This window comes from Parambassis ranga, chromosome 10 (assembly GCF_900634625.1).
Source record: "Parambassis ranga chromosome 10, fParRan2.1, whole genome shotgun sequence".
Classification (NCBI taxonomy): Eukaryota; Metazoa; Chordata; class Actinopteri; family Ambassidae; genus Parambassis; species Parambassis ranga.
The window spans coordinates 670,001-693,175 of record NC_041031.1 but is presented as its reverse complement, the minus strand read 5'-3'; the positions used below and the strand labels follow the sequence as shown (position 1 = coordinate 693,175).

The following is a 23,175-nucleotide window of genomic DNA, read 5'->3' as shown; positions in this document are numbered from 1 at the left end:
CTCCTGTAATTTAAATCCTATCCAGTATTTTAAAGAGGATCTCTCAGTTGTTTTCCGCACGAGGAGCTTCTCATGCTGCTCTTTAATCAGCTAGGCATGAAATGTGACTTTTGTGTCCAAGTCAAAAATGTTTAGCAAATCTAATAGATGGAACCCGAGAAAGCTCCTGGCTGCACACTGTCATTTTCCTCCGAATTTACCGACAGCCATCTAGTACATCTAGGTTTCAATGCACACCTGTTAAAGCATGAATGTGTCATGATTTATGGTCACAGTCACAGTATTGATTCCTGCTTTGTTTTCCCTTTTTTGTGTTTTTGCTCTTTAGTAGTATTTTGTTTTATTTTGGTAATCTTGTTCTTTTCTTCATGGTAGTTTTATTTGCAGTTTTATTTTGAAATGCCACTGTCCTTGTGTGCTACAAATTAGTTGTGCTATAAATAAAAACAAAAATAATGTTTCCCTAACATTATGCTGCCATAGCAACAAGAATTATATGCAATAAATGTCACTGGGGCTCGCAGGTTAGTTGTTTATCTTCCAGAAAATCATGAAATCATTTTAGAATAATTTTTTTAAAATTGCGGTGGAGTGCCTCCATCATCCATCTTCTGAACTTGCTTTGTCCTGTACTACAGGGTCACGGGGTGCTGGAGCCAATCCCAGTTGCCAATGGGCAAAGGCAGACAGGTAGGCAGTCTATTGCCTACTGCAAACTCACAGATGCAACAAAATAGTTGAAACCATGTCTGGTTCACATACACAATGATAAACAGGGGTCGACGGGTCCTTCAACATTACTTACATCCACCCTGGGGGCTGGGTTTTGTGTGTCCTGTGAGACTTTCATTTAGATTAGGCACCAAAACAACTTGGTTAGATCTAGAAAAGAAATCATGTAGAAAACAGAACCTTTCACTTTCTGGTTACCTACTGACAATCCTGTCCTAAGAAATATTTTTCACATACATCTACTTAAGGGTGCTAGCTATATAACCACAGGTCATTTTGAACAGTGGATGACTTATTTACTTCTGTTATAAATAACATCCCAGACACAGCCTCTGCAGTTATCAGGCTCATGTGAACAACAAAAAAACACAATGTAAGGAAAAACAGACACAACACAGCATCATCATAAACAACAACAACAACCAATGAGCATGGTTTTCATGCCAGGTTTCCATTACTCATTTTGTGTGTACAGATGTTAGAGATGCTTCTAAAGAGCCGTAACAAGTACAGTATGTTGTTTTCATGCTGCCTTATACAATGGAGAGTAGGGAGGTCAAGTGTCATTGAGCTTAGTACTTGGCTCATTGAGCTCTGTGGTTAGCATGCTAGAGCTCCTGAAGAACTGGATCTGAAGAGGAGCTGGAATATATACTGGATACAACAAAAACAATACACGTTACCCCACAGAATGTTACATGTTGGTATTAAGCTCAGTCATATTTTCACTTACAGTATGACTGTGTGCACATTGAGCAGTGTGTGTGTGTTTGTGTGTGTGTGCACATTGAGCAGTGTGTGTGTGTGTGTGTGTGCACATTGAGCAGTGTGTGTGTGTGCACATTGAGCAGTGTGTGTGTGTTCGTGTGTGTGTGTGCACATTGAGCAGTGTGTGTGTGTTCGTGTGTGTGTGTGCACATTGAGCAGTGTGTGTGTGTGTGTGTGCACATTGAGCAGTGTGTGTGTGTGTGTGCACATTGAGCAGTGTGTGTGTGTGTGTGTGTGTGACCCAGCTGCAGATCTGCCCTCCCCCTGTTCTCCAAGGACATTCGTCCAGTCAAGCCAAGTCTTTGTCTCTATACGTGTCTCTATCTCCTTCACTTTGTATGTGCGCTTCTGTTTTGTCCTCTCACTTCTTCTGTCTCCATCTGTCACGTCTCTTTTTGTCTCACAGTCCTTTGTCTCTCCTCCCTCTGTCATACATCACACTGTGCTCTCTGACAAATTACATTTGAAGCACTTGTGGTAAACAAAGGCTGTACTCATACAGTGGGACAGTCTTTATTTGATGTAAACTGACCTTAGTATACTTCTTTATACTCATCATGCTTCACTTCTAAGGTTGGCCTGCCACCTTCTGACAGTGTGTCTTACTACATACAAACTTTATGTAAATACCTAAAATCTTTGCAACAATTGCATCTTCCATAATTTGCCAAGTTTGTGTTCTCCAATCATTTTGGAGAACAGAAATCAAGGAGTCAGCACCTTCAGATTCCAGCCCCACCTTCTAGACAACCCAACGGCTCCACTCGAAGTCAGCACCATCATCCATTACTTATTCAAATCTGTAAGGCTACTCGTCCTGTGTATTCCCAGCCTCTAACTGTAAGACCCACACACACCCTGAGATGTCAGAATGCCCTCTCTCCTGAATAGCACACCTTCTTCTGGAACATAGAGCATAAAACCAATGGAAAAAAAACATTCACACTCTCACCGACTTTAACACCACTCAGTGTAGCTCATTCATTTCTATTGTAAGTGTGACTCTCAGTGTGCCATTCAGTTCTTATATTCATGCTCAGCCTGAAATTCCTGCTCACCTGACTTAAGTTTTAGCACCACCAAGAGGTTGACACTGGTAGTATAAGGTGATAATTGTGTCCAAAAATTTGACATATTTATTTTTAGAGATCTGCATGTCTCTCTTAAGGATTCCGCAGATCTACTTTTTATTTCAGGTCAAGGTTTTAGACATGCTTAAGTTAATATATCCTGCACTGCATTTCCAGCTATCCACATAAAGGATCCACATAAATAAGAGTTTTAACCATTAGCTAGAGCCTTTTGCACAATAGTTAGATAGTTAGAAAGGACAAATTTAGATTACAGCACAAACTGTCAAACAGGTTCAATCATCAGCGTGGTTGCAGTGCACATAAACATGTTAAAAGCATGCTTTTATTTTGAAGGCAACTTATTTACTTCCTCTTCTCCCTGGCAACCAGCTTGTATACAGACAGACAATATACAGATAATGTACAGAGCTGCATAGCTACACAGTTTATGTGATAGATAGATAGATAGATAGATAGATAGATAGACAGATAGACAGATAGACAGATAGATAGATAGATAGATAGATAGATAGATAGATACACACAGTGTGTTGCAGCAAGTAAAGATGACAGCAGGTGAGGGAAAGAGTGACATGGAGCGTCTGGGTGTCTTTAAAGAGATGAGCTACATCTCTGTAGGAGAGAAGTATACTCCACACCTCAGCCGTGAGTATGCTGTCTGTCTGGTTATTTACAAAGAATGCAAAAGGAAAGTGGATGAGGAGTTCTTAAGGAATTCTAAAATATACTTATTTATTAGAATGCTTGCCAATGCTGGAGTTTCTTATAGTCGGCTGCTTCCACATGGGTAAACATTTCCTGGTATTCTGGATTTGCCTCATTAGTACACACCAATAAGGAAGTAACAGGTACAAAGGCACAGCAGTTCAGGGACATTTTAGGGGTTTTCCCCACTTTTCTGCACAATAACAAACGTGAAAATAAAATATTTGTGTGAATTGTGTGCACTGATCTATAATCTGATGGCAAAGTCGCATCCCTCTGATAAAAATATGTGATGTCTTCTGAATCCAGGTCCATTTAATGAGGCAGCATATCGGAGCCGGCAGATGCAGGCGGGCGTGGCTAAACAGCGCTGTGCTCTGCAGAGCGGCTTTTTCGATAAATCCTTTAAACGGATTTTTGAACGAGAAGCACTGAACGACCCGATAAGGCTGGCCCGACAGAACCGCGTCCAACAGGCCAAGAAGAACCTGGGCAAGGCTTTCATGCCTTGTAACGGGATCAAGATGCTGTGAGACGGCACACACAGCAACCACAAAGAACTGTTCAGAATATGTACTTCTAGTATCAGCATGCAAAATACTTTGCCTTAGGGCTCTCTCTCCCAAGGTGCATAGTCTTACACGGTCTCTGTCTGACTGCAGCTCTGGTGCAGGCAGCTGCTACGGGACTTTCTCTGGGCCTGTTGAAGCCATGAGTCCACTGTCAGTTGTCCAGAAAGCTCATCGCTCACCTGGACGCAACATTGTCACCTCACCTTCCAAGAAAGGCAGTGGTTACAGGTTTATGGCAAGAGAAAGATCGCACACTGCTACAATACTGCACAATGAATGACCCGGGCTGACAATAGTGTCTGTAACTATAAGGGAAACTTTAATAATATAATATAAACATACTAAGGAGATGATAATAAAAAGGGACAGTTGCTTATTATTCATGAGGCTGTAGTAACCGACATGTTATCTCTTGCAGCTATCCCAACTTAACCCTGTCTACAGTCGAGCTGTATGCCTCAGACCCCTATGACAGACCCAAAGAAATCCTGAAGGTAAGACGCACTGCACTACACTATTACACAACAAATGAGGTTCAGTTATCATTTGAAAACAATACTGTGTTTTGTTTCGTTGTTTTTCAGCATTTGTTGAAATAATTAGGATGGAACCTTTGGCATCATCACAGGTAGAGAAAGGGAGTGGTTTTAGATCCAGGCTTGATCATTTACATGGAGGTCTATTAGGCATTGACTCATAGTTGGAACCACTCTCAAGCGGCCGTTAGAGGAGCTGCAGTGTTGTGTTGGCTTCATTTCTCAGGTTGAACTGACTTCTGCTGTCTCACGTAACCATTATAAAGTACTGATTATTGTTCGTGATGTGAGGTGTGGCCAAAAGAACACCTGCACATATTAGAAATGTTATACCATAAAAACATTACCTGTCCCTTTGACTACATTGTTTCCATTGTGTGATACAGAAAGAGGCTGCAGTCCATCACTCCAAGCTAAGAGATGGCCCCTTCAAGCTCAGCAGTCACCCCAAAGATTACTTCCAAAGCAACCCATACCACAGTGACAAGCCCCTCCCACCTGCAAACAAGCCCCTCCCACTTGCAAAGAAGGTCTCTCTGCTTCCCTTTAAGCCCCCGTCCCCTAGCAAGCGAGTGAGTCTCCACATATCAGCGACTCTGCATTATTACATTGTTATACATATAGTTTATGTATTGAATGTTTTTATGTTTGTTTATATGAATGTTTCTTCTGCTAGATGGGAGGAAATAAAGCGGGGGCGTTTGGCACTTACCCTTCACATTCTGCTGATCCATTCATCATTCCTCGGTCCAAACGGATCAGTCAAGAGCCAGTCTTCCGTCCTGTTCCTGGTCCCAAGAGCATGCCTGTAAAAAGCATCATCACTGTCAATGTCAACAGGTTTGATCTCTTTTGCTATTACTCACTTTCTCTGCTTTCCAAATGACGATATATTTGGAAGAAGACTGACAAAAGCCTATCAGGACAACAGCAACACTGACTATTTGTCTATAAACACTTATCTGTTTTGATATTGGTGTATTTTACGTCGATAGGTGACAAAAATGATGTACTGGCATGCTAACTGCTACATGTAGCTTTCTAGCATCTTTTTGGGATTTGTGAGTCTGATTAAAGATAGCGCTGATGGTCTATCCATCATCTGCCAAGTGTTTTGTGTATTTTCCTACGGTTACCATAGCAGAGGTAGCTAAAACACAAAGCCATAGTTCTGTAAACCTTACCAATAATAGCATAGATTATTCATCACTATTGCCATCATTTAGTGTTAACTGACCATCTGTTCCATAATAATAATGCACTGTGCACCTGGTCCTTTGTTTTGTTGTTTTAGGAGCGTGCACTCTTCAAAGTATCCTCCCACCATTCCGTTAGCAATGATGAGCTGCTAACTACAATACCCCCGCTGCAACAAGTGGCCGACCTTTGTTTCACCACAGCAGCCATGAGAGTACAGCATGATTCCCTTTGTCTTTACAGAGGATATCTGGATTATTGTGTCTCACACTGAAGTTATATAGGAGAGTTGTGTTTGGTTTTCTTTATGAATAATCATTGTTTTGAACTAAAAATCATGATATAATTAAGTAATATGTGTCTGTGTAGATGTGTGAAGTCAAATGATTACTAGTGTTATTAGTACACTGTAAATTGAAATGGTATTGTCACAGACAGAGCATCTTATGTGTTGTTGCAGTTGACATGAAACTAAGGCAAATAAACTGAAGCATACTAAAATATAGCATACTAAAAATAAAGGGTACCTTCATTTTAATGGTGGTTCACAGTCCTTTATGGTTCCTTCATTCTGTCTGTAAATGGCACATGGCAGACAAACATATATTAGACAATACCGTAACATGAATATTGATCTGTGCTTAATAGGTACTGCTGTCTGATTCCCAGGCCGACCAGGCTGTGATCAAATCAGCTATATTTCCATTGGCACATTTATTAGCTGCAGTTTTGAAATAAATATTACTTCCATTGACTGTAACCAAGCCACAGTGGGCTGACTAGGCTTAAGCTGCATGCTAACACTAGCAAACAAATGTGGTTATTCCCTTACTGTATCATGCTGATAAAAACACTAACACGTACATTTATTAGCCAAGGGTGGCATTGTGTTTCTGCTGCTTTACTACATTCATTTTCAAACATAATATTTATTTATTGCTGTATGAACAATACGCTTTTTTAAGAGTATTAGGAGTACTTTGAGTTTAGAAATATTATAAAATGTTGGATTATAGAAAAATAAAATCAAACCCTAAATTTACGTAAACAGTGGTTTACGGGGGTTGCCATTTAGTTTCTAGCAATGTTGACCCGAACGATTGTGTTTTCTTAAAAACTTTACTCTCGCAATGTTGAAATTATTCTCGTAAAATACAGACGCAAATTTACGTATTTGTTATTAACGTCCCTTCTCGCACTGGTACAGTAGATGGCGGTATGGAATAGTTGAAACTCGTCATACAGACGACGAAGAAGAAGTTTCCTTCCCACAATGCACAGCGGCAGCCACACTTTATAAATGTATGCGCGACATCTGCTCTTCCTTTCTGTCGGCTGAGGCATGTGTAGCGTGTGGTGGTCAGAGCATGGTGAGTGTTCTGATCACACGCTGCTGTAGTTTCACAGTAACAGTATGTAAGGGTCTGGTTTATGCCTCGGGGCAACAGGAAGAAAAGCTTATAGTAGATAACCTGAGGGTTTATCTTCACTAGGAGGTGCTAGCCCGGCTCACCGTGCCGCGGGAGGTTCGCGGTGGGTTTGTACTTATAGAACTTAGACAGCGAGTGTAAAGAAGCGATGGGCCGTGTTTCGTCAGCCCGTGTGAGTTACCCCGTGTCTGAGGCAGGCCACTGCACTCGTTGGAGCTAGCTTAAATGCTAACTTACCCTTTTAGACAACGTTATCTAAAAAGGTAAGTTAGCATTTAATCATATTCATACGGACTACTACACGTCCGTGTCAACAGGATGTATGTACAGTCTGTGCTGTGTTTACACAGCGAGTTTAAACTGAGGCAGACTCATGTGCCGCTGCCTAAATACATTGTAGTTGGTGCCGAAGTCGTGTATGTCCCCTGTGAGCTAAACTTGTCCATTAGGAATTGTCCATTGTGGTAACCCTGACCCCTTTTTATGTTGCTGTCTTCACTGTCTTCCTAAATGTATCTTGTATAATGCGTTCAGTTCTGACATCGTGCATTATGTGATGCGTGTTTTTTTTTCCAGAGATGCCGGCTCTCCTTTTGAACAGAAACATCATGGCATAGCATTAGTGATGGGATAGAGCTGTGGATCTCCTGCCTGGCTTTGACAGCCAAGAGGTAAACATAGTTTAGTTGGTGCAGAGCAGTGGTGTCCCCAGCTCTAAGTCAGCTGACCAGGCGTTGTGTGTCTGGCTCAGTGTTACAGGGCTGGTAGAGAATGTCTCTGTACTTTGTCTCAGCCACGCAGGTTCTGTTTTAGAGCCTGCTGCCGCTAAGCTGCTGCAGAGCGTGGCCCGACGAGAGTGGCCTGTCCTGATCCAACGTGCAGGACGGGCCTAGTGCAGGGCTGCACACTACATGTTGACATGTGTTTCTCTGTTCTTAATGATTGCTGGTAATAAACAGTGTTTTCCATGGTTGTGTTGCAGGCAGAGCCTCTGGTGGGCTGTCGTCTGAAGTGGATGGACGTACTGCAGAATGACTGAGGGTAGGTTCATCAGACCATTGTCAGCACTGAATGTTGCATTGTATGCTGTGATGAATATATATAACACATCATGCTGACACACTGTGGTGAATACTCAACCCTGAGCATAGTAGCTGATTGTCAGCATACAGTTTAATGATTTTGAAACACTCACTGTCGTTTGTTTTACAGCAGCACCAATGTGCAGCTAGGCCTGTAGGGGGCAGTACCAACCTGTGCAAAAATGGGACGGACTGTAGGTATGTAAAAGCAAATGTGGGTACAGTAGTCATGCACAATATTGTGTGTAACAGTGTGAACCCAATCATGTACTGCCGTGGCAGAGACCTACACTCTGCTGCGGAATCACAGAATTGGGAGAGAATGTCGGGACTTTTGGCACAGGTCTGAGTAAAAAATATTTACCAGTACCTGACTAAAGACCTGAAACATGCTTGTTGTGTTGCTGTATTTCATGTAATGTGTGTACAAACTCCTTTTAACACTTGGTACTTTCTCTTGCTAGGTTGCCCTGGATGAGACGCCTCCTGCCTGTTGATTGCTGGGATGTCTGTGCTTCTTCGGCCAAAAACATCTGTTTCCATGTCTGTTTAATCTTGCTGAAGGTTGTTGCTAAGGCTGCAGATACAGATTCCAGGATCAATAAGATTTGCTCCACAACTCGGACATATTTGGCTTTTTTTTAGTTTTTCCTAAATGTTCATAAATTGTTTCCAGTTTCCAGATTTTTTTCAGTTACTGGATCTCTGGTTAATTTGTCAAATCTTTTTTATTTTTATTTTAGATACTGTATTAATTCAAATTCTTTACGGCTGCTGTGTCAGTGTCATACAATGACTAGCAAGGCGTGCCACAGGCTAGGGTGAAGTGTCTTGCCCAAGAACACAACCCTGCTATACCACTGCGCCACTGTTTTCCCCATGTGATTAAATAAAATTGTTTGCTGCTCTTTGAAATTAAAACTGCCCTCATCAATAAACATGCTTTCTGAATATAGGCAAGAGAATAGACAAAGGGGAACTTATGTGGTGTGGAATTTAATTTTGGTGACTTCCAGGCCTGGATGTGTATGGAACGGGCACCTAGAGTCAGTGGAGCTTTTCACCACTTCATATTCTGTACAGTTAAAACATTTGGACTCATTTTAATCAGTAGCTTGCCAAGGTTAGTGAGTAACATAACAGCTGAGCTGTATCACATCTGTTTTTCTAACCATTTCATTAATTGCATGCCAATGTTAAATATGTCCAGGTTCGTGGGGAATGCTCAAATGTAGGAACAGATTATCAGCAAGGAAAGGACAAACTTGGAAGAAAGATTTGTAAACATCAGGTCACTACAGCTTTGTAACATGTTACAATAATGTCAGCCTAGTGAAGATAGAAGATTGTTGAAGAGGACGGTATATCAGGATTTAAATGTGTAGTTACCCCCTATTCCCCTAGTCGATGCATTTTTTTGGAAAGAAAGATACAACACCATGTTGTATCTTAGAGCTGCTCAGTCGAGTGTCTCAAGACCCACATCCATCCCTAAATCCAAATCCAGGGTAGAGGGGTTCAGTGAAGGTGGATCAGTATGTCTGAGCTGACCCCATAAAAAGACAATGTGCCAGCATCCCAGTCCAGATACACTGCTATTCTCTTGGGTAGAAAGGATGGGGTGGTGAGGACAGATTTGGAATTATCATTGTGCCAGGCAGAGAACGCCTGATCGGAAGCAAACAGAGCCCAGGACTTGTCATTCCTCCCAAATCTGCTTTCATTGCCCTCTCCTTTTCAGTTCATGCCTCTGTAAGCCACACCTATAGAAAGCCACCCTTCCCTCTCGACCTCCCAGTAACAGCGGCCAGTCAAAGCATTGGCACACATTACTGCAAAAAGGGAGTCAGATCTATCAGAGTGATCAGGACATGGCAGACTCTCAGTAACAGCTGTTGCTCTTCTGTTATCTCCAGAGAGAAAGATGTTTCTGTCTGCTGTGTTTGGGTCCAGTGTGAGCACACAAGCATCTGAAAGGTCAGAAAACAATGCAACATAATTGCTGATTAAGAAAGTAGAAACCCTCTACACACCATGGACAGCCCAATGTTCTACATGAGCTAAGCTAAAATACGATGACTTATCAGTGGTGTCCATTAGTCATTTTGTTTTCAGTATTATGAATGAAGGTTCACTTACACTTCCCGAGTCCTGGTTTTAACCACTGTGGTCGACCCTGAAAGGAAAAAAGTTACATAAATTCAGAACTAAATATTCTAAAACTGTTTTAGACAACCAAACATTGGCCTTTCATTTAGGCAGTTTATAGGTACAACATCATAAGGAAATGCCTTTTCTGGTCTAGTCATCCTCTAGTCTTAAGGCATGAATTACTGGACAAACACTGTGGGCTCTGTGCTTGTCCTTGGCTTTGACAACGGAAACTAGTTCTTGAAACATTGTTCGCCATTTTAATGCTTTTTAATTGCATTAAACTTTTAAAGGTAGGGTAGGAGATTTCATTCTGATGCACTTTTTATTAGGGTATTCTTCGCTTTAAAACGAATATGAATCATCTGTGGAAGCTATAAAACGCTAAAAACATCAGCCAATCCTACGAGGCGCCCCTGCGCGAAGTATTGGCTGGTTGTCACTCTCTTCCTGCTCTGCGTGCAACAGAGGTACATGCATGATGGCCGAAGGCACAGACTGGTTGGGAGGCGTGGCTTCGGGGTGAGCTCTGAGAGAAAGGGCCGTGTGTTTACTTTCAAAATCTGGCTGAGTTTTCAAAATCTCCTTCCCTACCTTTAATTGCTATGTATTGAATCCTGGGATATGCTGGGCTGCAAATAATCCACCTAATACATTCTTTGGCGTGGTGCAATTGATGTACAAACAGGATGAGATTTTAGAACAACAGAGTGCAGGCAGGCTTCTCCATACTTAAGAGTGTTAAGTTTCCACAGTGGGTTCTCCAGTCCAGAAGAAAGTAGCTTCATTCCTGGCGTTCCTGGGTGGTTATAGCTCAGGTTCAGCTCCATCAAATGTGATGGATTGGAGCGCAGAGCTGTCGCCAGAGACACACATCCTTCATCTGTGATCATACAGCCTGAGAGCCTTCAAATGTACAAAAAACATTCAGAAAAGAAGATTTTTGTGCACTATAATTGAATTTGTAAAGAAAAAAAATATTTCAGACACTACAACGTATTACCAAATGCACAATAGAGGGTTTATGAGTCCTGAGTGTCTCCAGTGTACAGTTTGGATTCTCCAGTCCAGAGGAGAGGAGCTTGACTCCTGAATCCTGTAAGTCATTGTTACTGAGGTCCAGCTCTCTCAAATGGGAGGACTCAGAGCTGAGAACTGTTGCCAGAGCTTCACAGCTTCTCTGCTGCAGGTTACTCTGAAGACAAGACAAAGTGCAAAAAAGTCACAGCCCTCTAAGGAAAGCACTAGTTCAATCAATATAACATCAAGAGCAATTTGTAAGTGCGTTTACCAAAGTTTAAAACACTTCAAAAATAGCTACAAAGTTAAAAAAATAGCTGTGAAGCTGTGAAGAAGTAGCACCAATGCTTTTATGCCAAGATGTCTTTGTATGGTGGTTAAGCGAAACCCGGTAGCTTGTCATTTCAGTGGGAACCTGCCTATATCAAAGCGGTCACAGCCCTCAACACATTGCTGCCCAGTGTTATCACATTGAATGACTAGATGGGCTAATGGGCTGATGCAGTTTCTAGGATACCCACAATACAACTAAATGGGAATAAGTATAGTATCATAGTTACTGGTGTAGATCTAGTATACAGATTATCTAACATCAGCTGGATAAACTGGTATCTCACTGGTGGAGTAGTGGACAGACTTATCTAAACAATGCTGGCCTTGTTCTATAGAAAGGCATTATAAGTAGAGAAGATTGCAGCAAGGCGTCTGGACTTGTAGAGTTTTATTGAAGACTTTTGCTGCTCCTCCAAGCAGCTTCATCAGTTCTAACTGTTTGGTGGGGAAACATGGTTTATATGTGGTTGCAGGGTACGGTTGTCACAACACAAAAAGGATAAGGAAAGACAGATGTGTAAATTCCAGAGACTTAAGTCTCAGCAACTTTCACATACAGAAACCACTAACTTGGCATGGAGAAAAGGGGATGACTCCAGCTGCAAAACTGGCTTCCAAGACAAATGGGTGACAAACCTTTCAAACAAAGGACTCAGTCAGAAAAAGAGGTGCTGGCGAAAGACCTCAGTTTTGCAGTAACACTTCAAGAGATTCCAGTGGTTGATCTCATCACTGCCACAGAGTCAGCCATCAAACACAATAACCTAACTGGCAGAGAAGCAGACTAACTAAGACTGAAAGTAACGGCAGCCCTCAACAATGCAAAACCACCACCTTCCAATCTCACCTTTGAGCAAAGAAAAGCTGTAACAAGCCTAAAAAGGGACAAAGACATCACTATCCTTCCAGCAGACAAAGGCAGATGCACAGTGGTATTAAACACAGAGGACTACCACTCCAAAATCATGGACCTCATCAATGACACAAACACCTATGAGTCACTTAAGAGGGATCCAACTAATCAATATAAGAAAAAACTGGTCAACTGTCTACAAACATTGGAAAAGTAATTAACAGAAAGCTGTACTACCAGCTTTACCCCAAGAATCCATTCCATGTATCTATGGACTTCCTAAGATACACAAAGATGGGGTTCCTCTTAGACCCATCGTAAGCAGCACTAATTCAGTTACATATAATGTGGCCAAACATCTAGCAGCAATCCTGTCTCCCTTGGTTGGCAACACGCCACACCATGTACACAACTCACAGGACTCTGCAGATAAAATTAAACAGATCAAAATGGACAGAGACACCATGGTCTCTTATGATGTAACTTCGCTTTTCACATGCATCCCCTCCACAGATGCGAGGGAACTGGTGAGAGAACAGCTGGCCCGAGACAACACACTTGCAGACAGAACCCTCTTAACACCAGACCACATATGTGATCTACTGGACATCTGCCTAAACACCACATATTTCAAGTACAATCAAAAATTCAACAGACAAAAACATGGCTGTGCCATGGGGTCACCAACCTTTACATGGAAGTGGTGGAGGCTAGAGCTCTAGCTTCCTTTCCAGGACCAGCTCCATCCCACTGGTTCAGATATGTGGATGACACATGGGTGAAGATCCGAGCTAGTGGAGCTAGTGGAGTGGAACACATAAATACAGAGGACAAAAACATCCAATTCACTTGGGAGGATGTCAAGCAGACAGCTTCATGCCTAAGCATTGAGGTCTACAGGAAACCAACCCACACAGACCAATATCTACTTTTTGACTCACACCACCCACTGGAGCATAGGCTGGGGGTCATCAGGACCCTACAACACCGGGCACAAACAAAACCCACAGAGACAGAAGGTAGAACCAAGGAGCAAAAACAAGTAAACACAGCTCTCAGAACTTGTGGCTACCCAAACTGGGCCCTGGTGAATGCTGGCAAAAGGAAAGAACAGCACACAGCCCAACCAGAACAGGACCAGTCACGCCGAAAAACATTGTCATCCCATATATATCAGGAGTTTCTGAGAGACTCAAAAGGATTTTCAATGCACATCAGATCCCAGTACACTTTAAACCCAGCTCTACACTAATTCAATTCAATTCAGTTTTATTTATATAGAGCATTTTACAATCAGAAATTGTCTCAAAGCGCTTCACAGAAACTCAGAGCGTGAGACCCAGAGCCTGAACCCCCTTAAGAGCACTGTGGCAAGGAAAAACTCCCTTAAGGAAGAACCTTCCTGCTGCCAGTCGGCCGAGTAGAGGAGGAGAAGAAGAGGGAGACAGGACAGAGAGGATGAAGGAGAGAGAGAGGAGAAGAAGAGGGAGACAGGACAGAGAGGATGAAGGAGAGAGAGAGAGGAGAAGAGGGAGACAGGACAGAGAGGATGAAGGAGAGAGAGGAGAAGAAGAGGGAGACAGGACAGAGAGGATGAAGGAGAGAGAGAGGAGAAGAAGAGGGAGACAGGACAGAGAGGATGAAGGAGAGAGAGAGAGGAGAAGAAGAGGGAGACAGGACAGAGAGGATGAAGGAGAGAGAGGAGAAGAAGAGGGAGACAGGACAGAGAGGATGAAGGGGAGAGAGGAGAAGAAGAGGAATACCGTGATTAACCCTTAACATGAACAAAGTGACATCTGTCAGATAAATATGATTTAAACCAGCGCAGTGCTGTTCCTGTAATCCTGATCTCGTGTTCTAATCTGTGGAGCAGGATGCGATGATCTACTGTGTCGAAGGCAGCACTGAGATCCAGTAGAATGAGTACAGAGACGAGTCCACGGTCCGAGGAGGTCATTAGTGACTTTAAGCAGTGCCTAAAGTCACTAAGACAAACATTCAAACTCTAACGATGGGCCGTCAACTAGTCCTGCACAGGGCCCAGACACAGTTTCTGGTCGTTAACTGACCATTAACCAACCATAGGGATCTTAGTCATGTGAGTTCCTGCAAGATCCACCCACACTGGTCCTGAACACATAAAACTCAGATTCCCAACCAGAATAGTAGCAGAACTGAAGAAGCCACTTGAGGGAGAAAACGTCTTCAAAAACCAATCCCTGAGTCCAGCTGCCTCGATTCAAACTCTTGGAAATGACTCTGACCTGGATGAATGAGAGCATCCACAGATGAATAGAATAGAATGCCTTTTATCGACACTATACACAAGTACAATGAGATTGGGGATTGGGATCCATCACCACACCCAAATTCAAACACACACACACAGATGTAGGAACAGACAGGAGTCACAAAGGAAACAAAGTCAGGGTCACATGATGTTATCACTGTATAGTCTGTGTATCTTACTGAGCTAACTGAGCTAACTGACTGTAGGAAGGCACGTCCACAGTTACTTTACACAGGGTATAGCCACCTGGGAGAATCCAAAACTCAATAGATCCAAAATCAGCCCAGCCAAACACTGCACCCCTGTCAAAGTGGTAGGCAAGTTACAGATTTTAGGCCCTGAAGTTTGTGAATGACTTCACTTCACTTAGTTCTAGCCACATCATGGTTTATCCTGGCAGAGGTTTTGGGCTTATATGGGTCATTTTGTCTGTGAGGTTTGATAAAGTTTTGACCAAATGAAGAATACATGTTGTGTTAAAAGGGCTTAGAAGAGTCTCATCAGTCACCTCATGTGTTGAATTGAATGTTCCACATTATAGCCATGTGGAGTGGAATATTTCCACATTCATAACAAGTCTCAGCAACAAATCAAAAGTTCCTGGATGATTCTCAGTCGTCGCGGCTTTAGCTGTGCGCGCTCACGAGCATTGGTATACTAGTTAATGTGTGGCCTGTGCGCGCTCACGCGAGCGGCCTGCGGTGCTTCGCAGCAGTCTGTGCGCAGAGCGGGTCTTAGACTCTGCTGGCACCAAACACTTTCCCTCTACATATATCTACACATGCGAAACAATGCATGCATGTCTGTCAGCAGTGAATTCAAACAGCATACAGACCCACATGTTTGAAAAGTTTTAGGTGAGCGATGCTACTAAAAAGTACAGATTATAAATGGAGTTTGGTGTGGGGCTGTCCGAGGCTGTGTGGGAGCGGAGGAGGAGTTTTTCCACGTGAAGTGTTTCCCCCCTTTCTTGAAGAATAGTCTTGAAGAACCAAGTGGACCCCGAGGTAAAGCGCTGCTGTTTCACTGCTGTTTCCACGGGCCCTGCTCCAGCGGAGCCGGCTGCGGTGCGTTCCGTTAGTAAAATGCTTGCTTGGCAAAAACAGCCCGGGCGGATGTTTTTATCACGAGTTTTAGCCCACTCCCACTGCCGACGATCGCCTTCACGAACACGTAACGCTGCAATACATTTCTGCACTATCTGGTAGGAAAAGTTCGGATTCTCCGCTCATCAGTCACTTTGTTGTCTGCAGATCAGCTGCTCACACTCCTCAGATCTGCCTTTATACTGTTATAGCGCGGGACTGTGTGCAGAGTCCTTAGGAGAATGCATGTTCTTGTTCACACTCTAAAGTGTGCACTCCTCAAACAGCAGCTATGAACGCAACACGTATAAAACATGAATGGAGATTGGTGCAGAGGTCTGAATGCACATAGTGGAGAGCTTCAGGCAGTTTGACCTGCTCTCCGTGGAAGGATGGACGGTAGATTGTGGGGTTGTAAATCATTAAGCAGAACAATGCTTCCAGCTTCCCTTTCTCCTCACACTGAAATGCTTTGCTTTCTCAATAACATGTTGCAAACTTTAAAAAAGGGGAAGCAAGCTCAGATTGTGACACATGAAGAAATCTGCCCAGATGCTGACACGGAACGAAGAGCTTGATGAAAAGCTTGATGAGGACAGTCTGCAGATTCAGCCAGGCAGAGGTGTCCTGACATCTGACGTACCTTATGTTGTAGGTGAGCCGAGGCGGGACGTGGTTCTCTCCTTCCATCCAGGCTGCCTGTCATGGCTCGTTACTTGAGGTATTTCACCACCGTGGGTGATCCGCAGCCAACCCAGTTGGAGGAAGAGGAGCTTCATGTGGCCAGTGAGGAGCTGAGTCCGGCTACGGGGCAGTTTTCTGCATCGCTGACCTTCAGGGATTCACTGAAGAGGCTCTACAGCTCAGAACGCTTCCAGGTATGGCAGCAAACTGCCCATCACCACTGTTAACGGTGGGTGCATCAGCCTGTTCAGGAGCCAGAGACAGTAAGACATCTGTGAAAGAAACAAGCCACTTTTCACACTAAAGCTGGTGAAGCAGGTCATGGTAAACACAGTTACTGTTTTAACTGGTAAGGAAGATCAGTGTGAGTGACTCAGTATTTCCTTTTTCTATTGGATTGTTGGGGCCTCTACTAAAAACAAAGAGCTGGAAATATCCATTTTAAAAGCACCCAATGAGAACACAACAACATATATGCCAGACACAGCAGAAGAGAGACAGGCAGACACAGTTAGGATGAAGGCGTTGGTGATGTTGAGTTCAAGATGTGTGACTCAGCCGAACTTTGCTGCCTTGAACTGATTTTTGGCTGGTTGCATTGTGTTCCAGTATGGGCTGGACCAGTTCACAGGCCACACTGAAAAGGCACAGAGGGCAGGTTCTGGCTCTAAACTATGTGATGTCAGCATATCCAAAGTAGCAAACATCCTGTTCTGCTTGAGGAAGATAGTAATGTCTTTAAATCAGCTTCTTTGCTCATTTGGTTTAGTGATTATGTTGCTCAACCAAGTTATCCAAGTGACTTGTGATTGAGCAGAATTCCCCTTGTGTGTCAGTGACAGAACCATTCACGTGCCTGTTTGCTTCCAGGTGGTGGTGGTGTGCTTGGTGATCCTGGATGCCATCTTTGTCTTGGCAGAGCTGCTCATAGATCTGTCTGTCATACAGCTGGAACATGGCCACCTCGCTCCTGAGGTGAGATGCAAACCTTTTTGTGAAATGTATCTGAGGAAGTGTAAGTTCTGCACTGCAACTTTACCACAGAGACCATCCTACAGTGTGACCGTGACCCATATTTGCCCTCCACAGATTTTTCACTACCTCAGCCTGGCTCTGCTCACCTTCTTCATGTTGGAGCTGGCTGGGAAGCTGTTGGCATACCGACTAGAGTTCTTCCAGCACAAGTTTGAAGTGTTTGATGGTTTGGTGGTGGTGGTGTCCTTTGTGTTGGACATCGTTTTCATTTTCCACGAGGACGCCTTTGATGGGATGGGCCTGCTCATCCTGCTCCGACTCTGGAGGGTGGCCAGGATCATCAACGGTTAGTGCCACTTCCTGCTAAAAAGTGGGACAAAATAACAACACGTGTGTACTACACTGTAAAGAATGCATCGTATTTGCTTGTGGTGGAGATGACCGTGTTTGAATTTGCTGCAGGGATCCTGGTCTCTGTGAAGAACCGTGCAGACCAGAAGGTCCACAAACTGAAGGAAAGCTACGACCACCTTGTCGCCAGGGTCACAGAACTGCAGGAGCGCAGTGATAAACTGGTGAACTCTTACACCCTTTTTTATCTTAAAATAAGAGCTAGCATAACAGTGCAGTGGGGCGATAAACTTGACGTAGGAAGATCTAAAAATCATCGACTTATCAAGATGTGGGAAGCAAGTTTTTTTCTCCAGTTAACTCAGCTAAAAATGGTCTGCACCTATATTCCACTCTTCTCCTTGGCAAGGTGCCCACCTACCTTTGGGAGTGTCTTCAGGCTCAGTGTGTCTCGCACGTGTGGAGCCCAGGTACCGGACCACCAACCTTAGGAATAGTGGACATCCCCTGGCACTCGAGCCACAGTTGCCTGCTGTGCAGCACAGATTGTCATGCTACACTCATATTTGACAAGAGAGAGTACAAAAATCTTGACATTTTCCCTTTTCTCTGTGGTACTTTACATTTACATATGAGTTTGATGGGGTCTTGTCTCAGGCTTCAGAATGCAAGGCCACCACTCCTCAGACTGCCAGCAAAATGGCTGAGAATGGTATTGGGCTTTTCAAGGAAGATATGCATGAGTCTACCTTGAACTTTAGTATCTGTGTCCAGCTAGCTTCATCCCAGTGTCCAGTCACTGCTACTGTTTCTAGTTGGTGGTTTCAATTTACTGAGTGTAGGACAAATAATAACCTAAAGTTCAGTGGGAGTGTTTGTTCAAAAGTTGGCTGTAGTCCTGTTCCATCAGCAAAACCTTATGGCAGCAGCAGAAGCTGTGGTCACACTCCCTCGGAGGTGCGTTCATCCCCTCAGGTCTTGGTCTTACTAACTGACATGGCCCTGTTCACACACACAACCTAGAATCTCTGACATTCAAGAACAGTTAGTATTATGCATGTCTGTGGCATCATTCATTCACAAACACTGATCAGCCACGAGTTTCTGACCATGGACAAGTGAAGTGAATTACATTTAGTATCTGGTGGCCATAGCACCTGTCCGTGGCATCAGGATCAATAAGCATTCTGTCCTCAGAGTTGATGTCTGTAGTGGTCAGTATCTCTCCATTTGCTCCGAGAAAGAGAAACAGCATAACCAGAGAGAGAAGTCTTTGACAGCCAAGACTTACTGATGCACGTGGGGATCAAAGGCTGGCTCATGTGATCCAATGTAGTCTAGGCTGTCCATGCTGATCCCTGCCCAATGCTAAAACAACTGACATCAGAAGTGGACCTTGGAGCAATGATAAAAGGTGGCGTGTTCTGGTGATTGTCTTTGATTTTCCTTTGACACACAGACGGCCTGGTGTGTGAGGCCCCAGATTCAAACAATAGAGCATCTGTGTGGTCTAGTGGAGTCCTTGTCTCTATGGGTCAGGCCTAACTTGGCAGCAGGGTTACACAATATTAGACATGAATGCTTGCCCCTAAACCTTCGACTAATTCTTCTCTCTGTCTGTTAGGTCCAAGAGAACCAGAAGTTGCAAGCACTCCTTAAGAAGCACGGCATAGAGTTCGACTCATCAAGCTAACTACTGCGAGGCTAATCGACTAATATGACTGTGTCATTCATATCCTACGCCAGGTTCAAATATCGCTCTATGTACTCCGTGATACACTTTGTATGTCAGCATTCCTATTGTACAGAAGCTGTTCTGTTGTGGCAGTGACACCAGGGAGGTCTACATGTTGGGCGTTCCTGTCACCATAGTATTGGGAATGGTTAGATATATGCATTTATCTAATGAATGTCAAATAGAATATTAAGATTCTAAGTATTATTCACAAAGCTTTCTATGCCTGTAAGTATGTAAATCCTTTCAGATATACTTGTACATAAACATACATACACACGTGCTAATTTCAAAATATTGTTTTGTTAAAAAATTAAATCAATTACTAATATATATAATAAATATTGTGTTTTCTTTATTAGATCTTACAAAAAATGTATGTACAACAATATACAGTACTAGAGTGTGTTAGGGTTGGACGGTATTAAGGTATTAAAGGTAGACTGCAGGGCACACAGGTAGCGATGGTATGTTTAATACCGTCAATAAAACTTATAAAGTTTATGAACATGATGTGACAGCAGAGGTGTGAGAGAGAGAGAGCTGTAACTGCACAAGGCTCTTGAAAAAATTATAAAAACAAACAGAAACACATCGGGACGGGCTCATACCAGTTTAATACTGGCGTGCTGCCAGCATGAAATTAAAAAAAGTCGGTTCACTATATGCGTTTTTAAAAGGCCTCAGTTTAAACTACATTAACTCACGGCACGGTATTCACGTATACCAGGGAAAAATGTGGAGGCCGTTTGACGGCATCAAAATTTGGATACCGCCCAACCCTAGAGTGTATGGTTACTGTTACCATACTGATGAGTGGAACCTGCTGTTGGTCAGACAAAAGGGGAGAAGAAGTCAAAGGGCAGTCTGGCATTAAAGGTGGGCATGGCTCTGTAACCAGGAAGAGCAGCAGCAGAGACTGGTATGAAGGCTACTGACGTTCTGATTGGCAGGACATTGCTTCCTCGTGACAACACAGCCTGTAGTAGAAGACACAAACAGTCTAAGATGGTTCATTTGGCTTAGTTCATGTTGTCTAGTGTAAAATCTAGGAGCTCCCAGCCTGTTAGTAGTTCTGCTAGCTTACCCAGCTGCTAGTGTTGGTTTGGATTACTTCTCTGATGCTCACAATCCCAGCTTGGGGGTTCACCAAGGTTCCATATTTGGTCCACTCAATTTCTAAATGCAGGGATAGTGGGATGCTGCAACTCCCTGCCTCCTGCAAATGATCAAAGTAATTTTATCCTCTGATTCAAGGTTGAACCTTGATTTTATCATGACACATTAGACTTTTCAACAACTGAGCTGTACTCACCCCAGGATTGTAATTGCTTTTGATTTGCACCCAGTCCAGTGGATTGTCCAGTGGGGAGTTTCCAAACGATGCCACCACCTGAGGATAGTTTGGTCCTCTCAGGACATCCAGAAGCACCTGGGAGACCAGGGTGCAGTTGGCGGCGTCATCCATCCTGCAGGGGACAAGAACATGTCTGGTGTGCTAACATGTGAGGAGTCAGCACCTAGGAAGGAGTGAAAACTGCTGTACCTTAATGTGCAGCCAGACTCAGTGTCCAAACCAAACAACACAGGGGAGCGCTGGTGTGGACCCTGTAGACAGTCCTGGTCCTCAGAACTGCGGAGAACAGACAGCGTGTCCCTGAGGTTGATGCTTCTAACAATCCCTGTGGAGAGGACTGTTAAGGTCAAATCATCAGATCAACAGCAGGTCCTCTGCTTCCTTGTCATCCACCATTCACACAGGTAAAGGATATTCTGTAGTTCTTGTACCGGACACAAGAGGCAGTCCCACCACATAACCAGGATTTCCACTGTGCTGAACAGCTGTCTCCCCACCACCGTCCTGGTTAAAAGAAACACTACAGTGTGTTATTCAGAATTGTGTCATTTCTTCTGCGAGGTCATTGAACCAGAACCATCTGGGAGGTCAACCTAGGAGATCAAGTCACTTTCAAAATAACAATCTGTAACCAGCAAGCATCATCCTGACAGGTATCATCAGCATATAATCTGAATGCAAAGCATCAATAAACACCAGTAAACCTGGAGCAGGTTCAAATAAAGCACACGTACCTGGACATACATGACCCGAAAGTGCTGTTCCAGTGGCAGCATGGCTTCCCTGACAAATCCAAGCACCAGAGACACTGTAGCATTTACTATCTGACCAGCTGGGCCGTACTTGATCACATAGACAACCTATGGAGAAAAGGTATTCACAATAAAGTCTTCATTTTATAAAAAGTGTCATTAGTTTTCATCTGACAAATTAGACTTACTTATATAATTTAGCTTTGAGGTCAGGTGCCTCATCTTTCGTTATGTATCTGGCAGAAGCTGCTTTATTGTCTTATTCATTTTTCTATTATTATGCACCAAATGCTGAGATAAATCGACAATAAATCCGATTCAGATTTCCAGCCGTGACAGATTTGGTTGAAGCTCCCTGTTGTCAGGGATGCAACAGAGATACTGAGATACAGAGCTACTGACAGCCATCAACCAAAACTATTTGTGTAATTCAAGTCTTCAGCATTCAATACAACACCAAGGATTCTGGGTAATTCTGTCAATCATACTCTTTAAATGTGATATTTCAGAGCTAATATAATTTAAAAATAATTTTACACCAAAAAGTCATGTGCACATGTGCGACTCACCTTCAGCACCACATTTCCACAGAGGGTGGGGCTGAGCAGGACAGGACGCAGGCTTTGTCCACCTGGGATCTTCAGCTCAGTCTGAGTCCCGGTGTTAGACTGCAGTGTGACGGACACTACCTCCACAGGAACAGCCTCCAGCAACACACATCGGTCACACACTATGCATTTTAACAGCCACCCTATGTACAGAACTGGACTTTGCAGACACATTTTCATAGCTGCAACATTGATACTCTATCTGTGTTTATATTGACGGCATGTTAGGAGCTCCTACAGATTCTTCTAGTCTTTTCTTTGCACTGCACAGTAGAGTTTTCAGACAAAATAACAGCCAAACTGTGTAGCACAGAGCAAAGAATGTGCAGGCCTAATGTGAAAAAACACAACTTCCTTCTTCTTGGGAAATGACAAGATGTTGTGTCATTGTCCTGCCCTTACATTGCAGCAGTCTGTTTATCTGGTATATCTGTCCTAACCTATTGCACTATGAGGCTAGGTGTTTTCTGCTTCACGGGGATCAGGAGGAGATTTTTGACATTTTCACAGCACTCAATGCTGAGTCAGCTGACAAAATAACCCTGCTGTAAGACAGTGCGTGGAAATATGTAACAGTATGTCTGCATATACAGATATAATGACCTTTTCATCATTTTACCTTTTGCATGACAGGTTGGTTTGTCTATAAATCATGATATAGGAATGGTATTGGAAATGGTTTAAAAGTATAGATTATTGAAATATCTAAGTCACTGTCTGGCACTACCAAAAGTCTAAACATGTTTTTAAAGCCAATAGAGAATTGTATCAATATATTGTTTATTAAAATGAAGTGGCCACTGGTTTAAGAGTTGAAAGGTAGGCATACTTACTGCGGCACCTTCATCCTTCCTCTGTTGAGCAG

At 43.3% G+C, this 23,175-nt stretch overlaps 4 protein-coding genes, 1 long non-coding RNA gene and 2 other non-coding genes across 10 annotated transcripts in view; 5 read left to right on the top strand and 2 right to left on the bottom strand.

Moving 5' to 3' along the window:
• Positions 1-3,029: 3,029 nt before the first annotated feature.
• cfap96 (cilia and flagella associated protein 96) lies at positions 3,030-5,759 on the top strand. The gene is made up of 7 exons (XM_028416880.1): positions 3,030-3,239; positions 3,609-3,828; positions 3,962-4,099; positions 4,290-4,365; positions 4,794-4,979; positions 5,084-5,247; positions 5,702-5,759. Exons 1-7 carry the CDS (start codon positions 3,140-3,142, stop codon positions 5,757-5,759), a joined length of 942 nt encoding a protein of 313 aa, XP_028272681.1. The 5' UTR covers positions 3,030-3,139.
• Positions 5,760-6,881: 1,122 nt separating this feature from the next.
• On the top strand, positions 6,882-9,054 carry LOC114442727 (uncharacterized). Its single transcript, XR_003671371.1, has 5 exons — positions 6,882-6,974; positions 7,611-7,705; positions 8,017-8,075; positions 8,247-8,314; positions 8,581-9,054. It is a non-coding gene; the product is annotated as an uncharacterized LOC114442727 (long non-coding RNA).
• Positions 7,742-7,943, top strand: LOC114443154 (small nucleolar RNA SNORA74). Its single transcript, XR_003671424.1, has one exon. It is a non-coding gene; the product is annotated as a small nucleolar RNA SNORA74 (small nucleolar RNA).
• Positions 8,118-8,184, top strand: LOC114443155 (small nucleolar RNA SNORD63). The gene has a single exon (XR_003671425.1). It is a non-coding gene; the product is annotated as a small nucleolar RNA SNORD63 (small nucleolar RNA).
• Positions 9,055-9,634: 580 nt separating the features above from the next.
• Positions 9,635-16,554, bottom strand: LOC114442988 (ribonuclease inhibitor-like). Its single transcript, XM_028416879.1, has 7 exons — positions 16,492-16,554; positions 11,302-11,462; positions 11,000-11,176; positions 10,462-10,474; positions 10,256-10,292; positions 9,997-10,086; positions 9,635-9,849 (listed from the first exon to the last, which is right to left on the bottom strand). The coding sequence occupies exons 1-7, from the start codon at positions 16,552-16,554 to the stop codon at positions 9,635-9,637; spliced, it is 756 nt and encodes a 251-aa protein (XP_028272680.1).
• Positions 15,739-19,870, top strand: hvcn1 (hydrogen voltage-gated channel 1). Of its 4 annotated transcripts, none has more exons than XM_028416401.1 (6): positions 15,739-15,770; positions 16,504-16,726; positions 17,403-17,507; positions 17,622-17,853; positions 17,970-18,082; positions 19,483-19,870. In XM_028416401.1, exons 2-6 carry the CDS (start codon positions 16,553-16,555, stop codon positions 19,549-19,551), a joined length of 693 nt encoding a protein of 230 aa, XP_028272202.1. In that variant the 5' UTR covers positions 15,739-15,770; positions 16,504-16,552; the 3' UTR covers positions 19,552-19,870. The 4 variants fall into 4 exon arrangements, with proteins under 4 accessions (XP_028272202.1, XP_028272203.1, XP_028272201.1 ...); XM_028416402.1 differs by lacking the exon at positions 15,739-15,770 and adding an exon at positions 15,812-15,830; XM_028416400.1 differs by lacking the exon at positions 15,739-15,770 and adding an exon at positions 15,909-15,967.
• A 292-nt stretch (positions 19,871-20,162) lies between these two features.
• LOC114442691 (tectonic-1-like) overlaps positions 20,163-23,175 on the bottom strand; it is a 7,335-nt gene continuing 4,322 nt past the window's right edge. Inside the window, exons 7-14 of the mRNA XM_028416463.1 lie at positions 23,144-23,164; positions 22,272-22,406; positions 21,685-21,810; positions 21,366-21,454; positions 21,140-21,277; positions 20,909-21,062; positions 20,681-20,812; positions 20,163-20,573 (exon numbers count right to left, since the gene is read on the bottom strand). Coding sequence (XP_028272264.1) covers positions 20,427-20,573; positions 20,681-20,812; positions 20,909-21,062; positions 21,140-21,277; positions 21,366-21,454; positions 21,685-21,810; positions 22,272-22,406; positions 23,144-23,164 — 942 coding nt within the window. The 3' untranslated portion in view covers positions 20,163-20,426. The remainder of the gene's footprint in view (positions 20,574-20,680; positions 20,813-20,908; positions 21,063-21,139; positions 21,278-21,365; positions 21,455-21,684; positions 21,811-22,271; positions 22,407-23,143; positions 23,165-23,175) is intronic.

Coding starts and splice junctions, on each gene's coding strand:
- cfap96 (XM_028416880.1), top strand. CDS start 3,140: ATGACAGCAGGTGAGGGAAAGAGTGACATGGAGCGTCTGGGTGTCTTT. Junction 3,829..3,961: donor TGTAACGGGATCAAGATGCT/GTGAGACGGCAC, acceptor GTCTGACTGCAG/CTCTGGTGCAGGCAGCTGCT. Junction 4,980..5,083: donor CCCCGTCCCCTAGCAAGCGA/GTGAGTCTCCAC, acceptor TTCTTCTGCTAG/ATGGGAGGAAATAAAGCGGG.
- LOC114442988 (XM_028416879.1), bottom strand. CDS start 16,554: ATGACAGGCAGCCTGGATGGAAGGAGAGAACCACGTCCCGCCTCGGCT. Junction 11,463..16,491: donor CGGCTCACCTACAACATAAG/GTACGTCAGATG, acceptor TCTTGTCTTCAG/AGTAACCTGCAGCAGAGAAG. Junction 10,087..10,255: donor AAAACCAGGACTCGGGAAGT/GTAAGTGAACCT, acceptor CTGACCTTTCAG/ATGCTTGTGTGCTCACACTG.
- hvcn1 (XM_028416401.1), top strand. CDS start 16,553: ATGGCTCGTTACTTGAGGTATTTCACCACCGTGGGTGATCCGCAGCCA. Junction 17,854..17,969: donor GGTGGCCAGGATCATCAACG/GTTAGTGCCACT, acceptor AATTTGCTGCAG/GGATCCTGGTCTCTGTGAAG. Junction 18,083..19,482: donor AGGAGCGCAGTGATAAACTG/GTGAACTCTTAC, acceptor TCTGTCTGTTAG/GTCCAAGAGAACCAGAAGTT.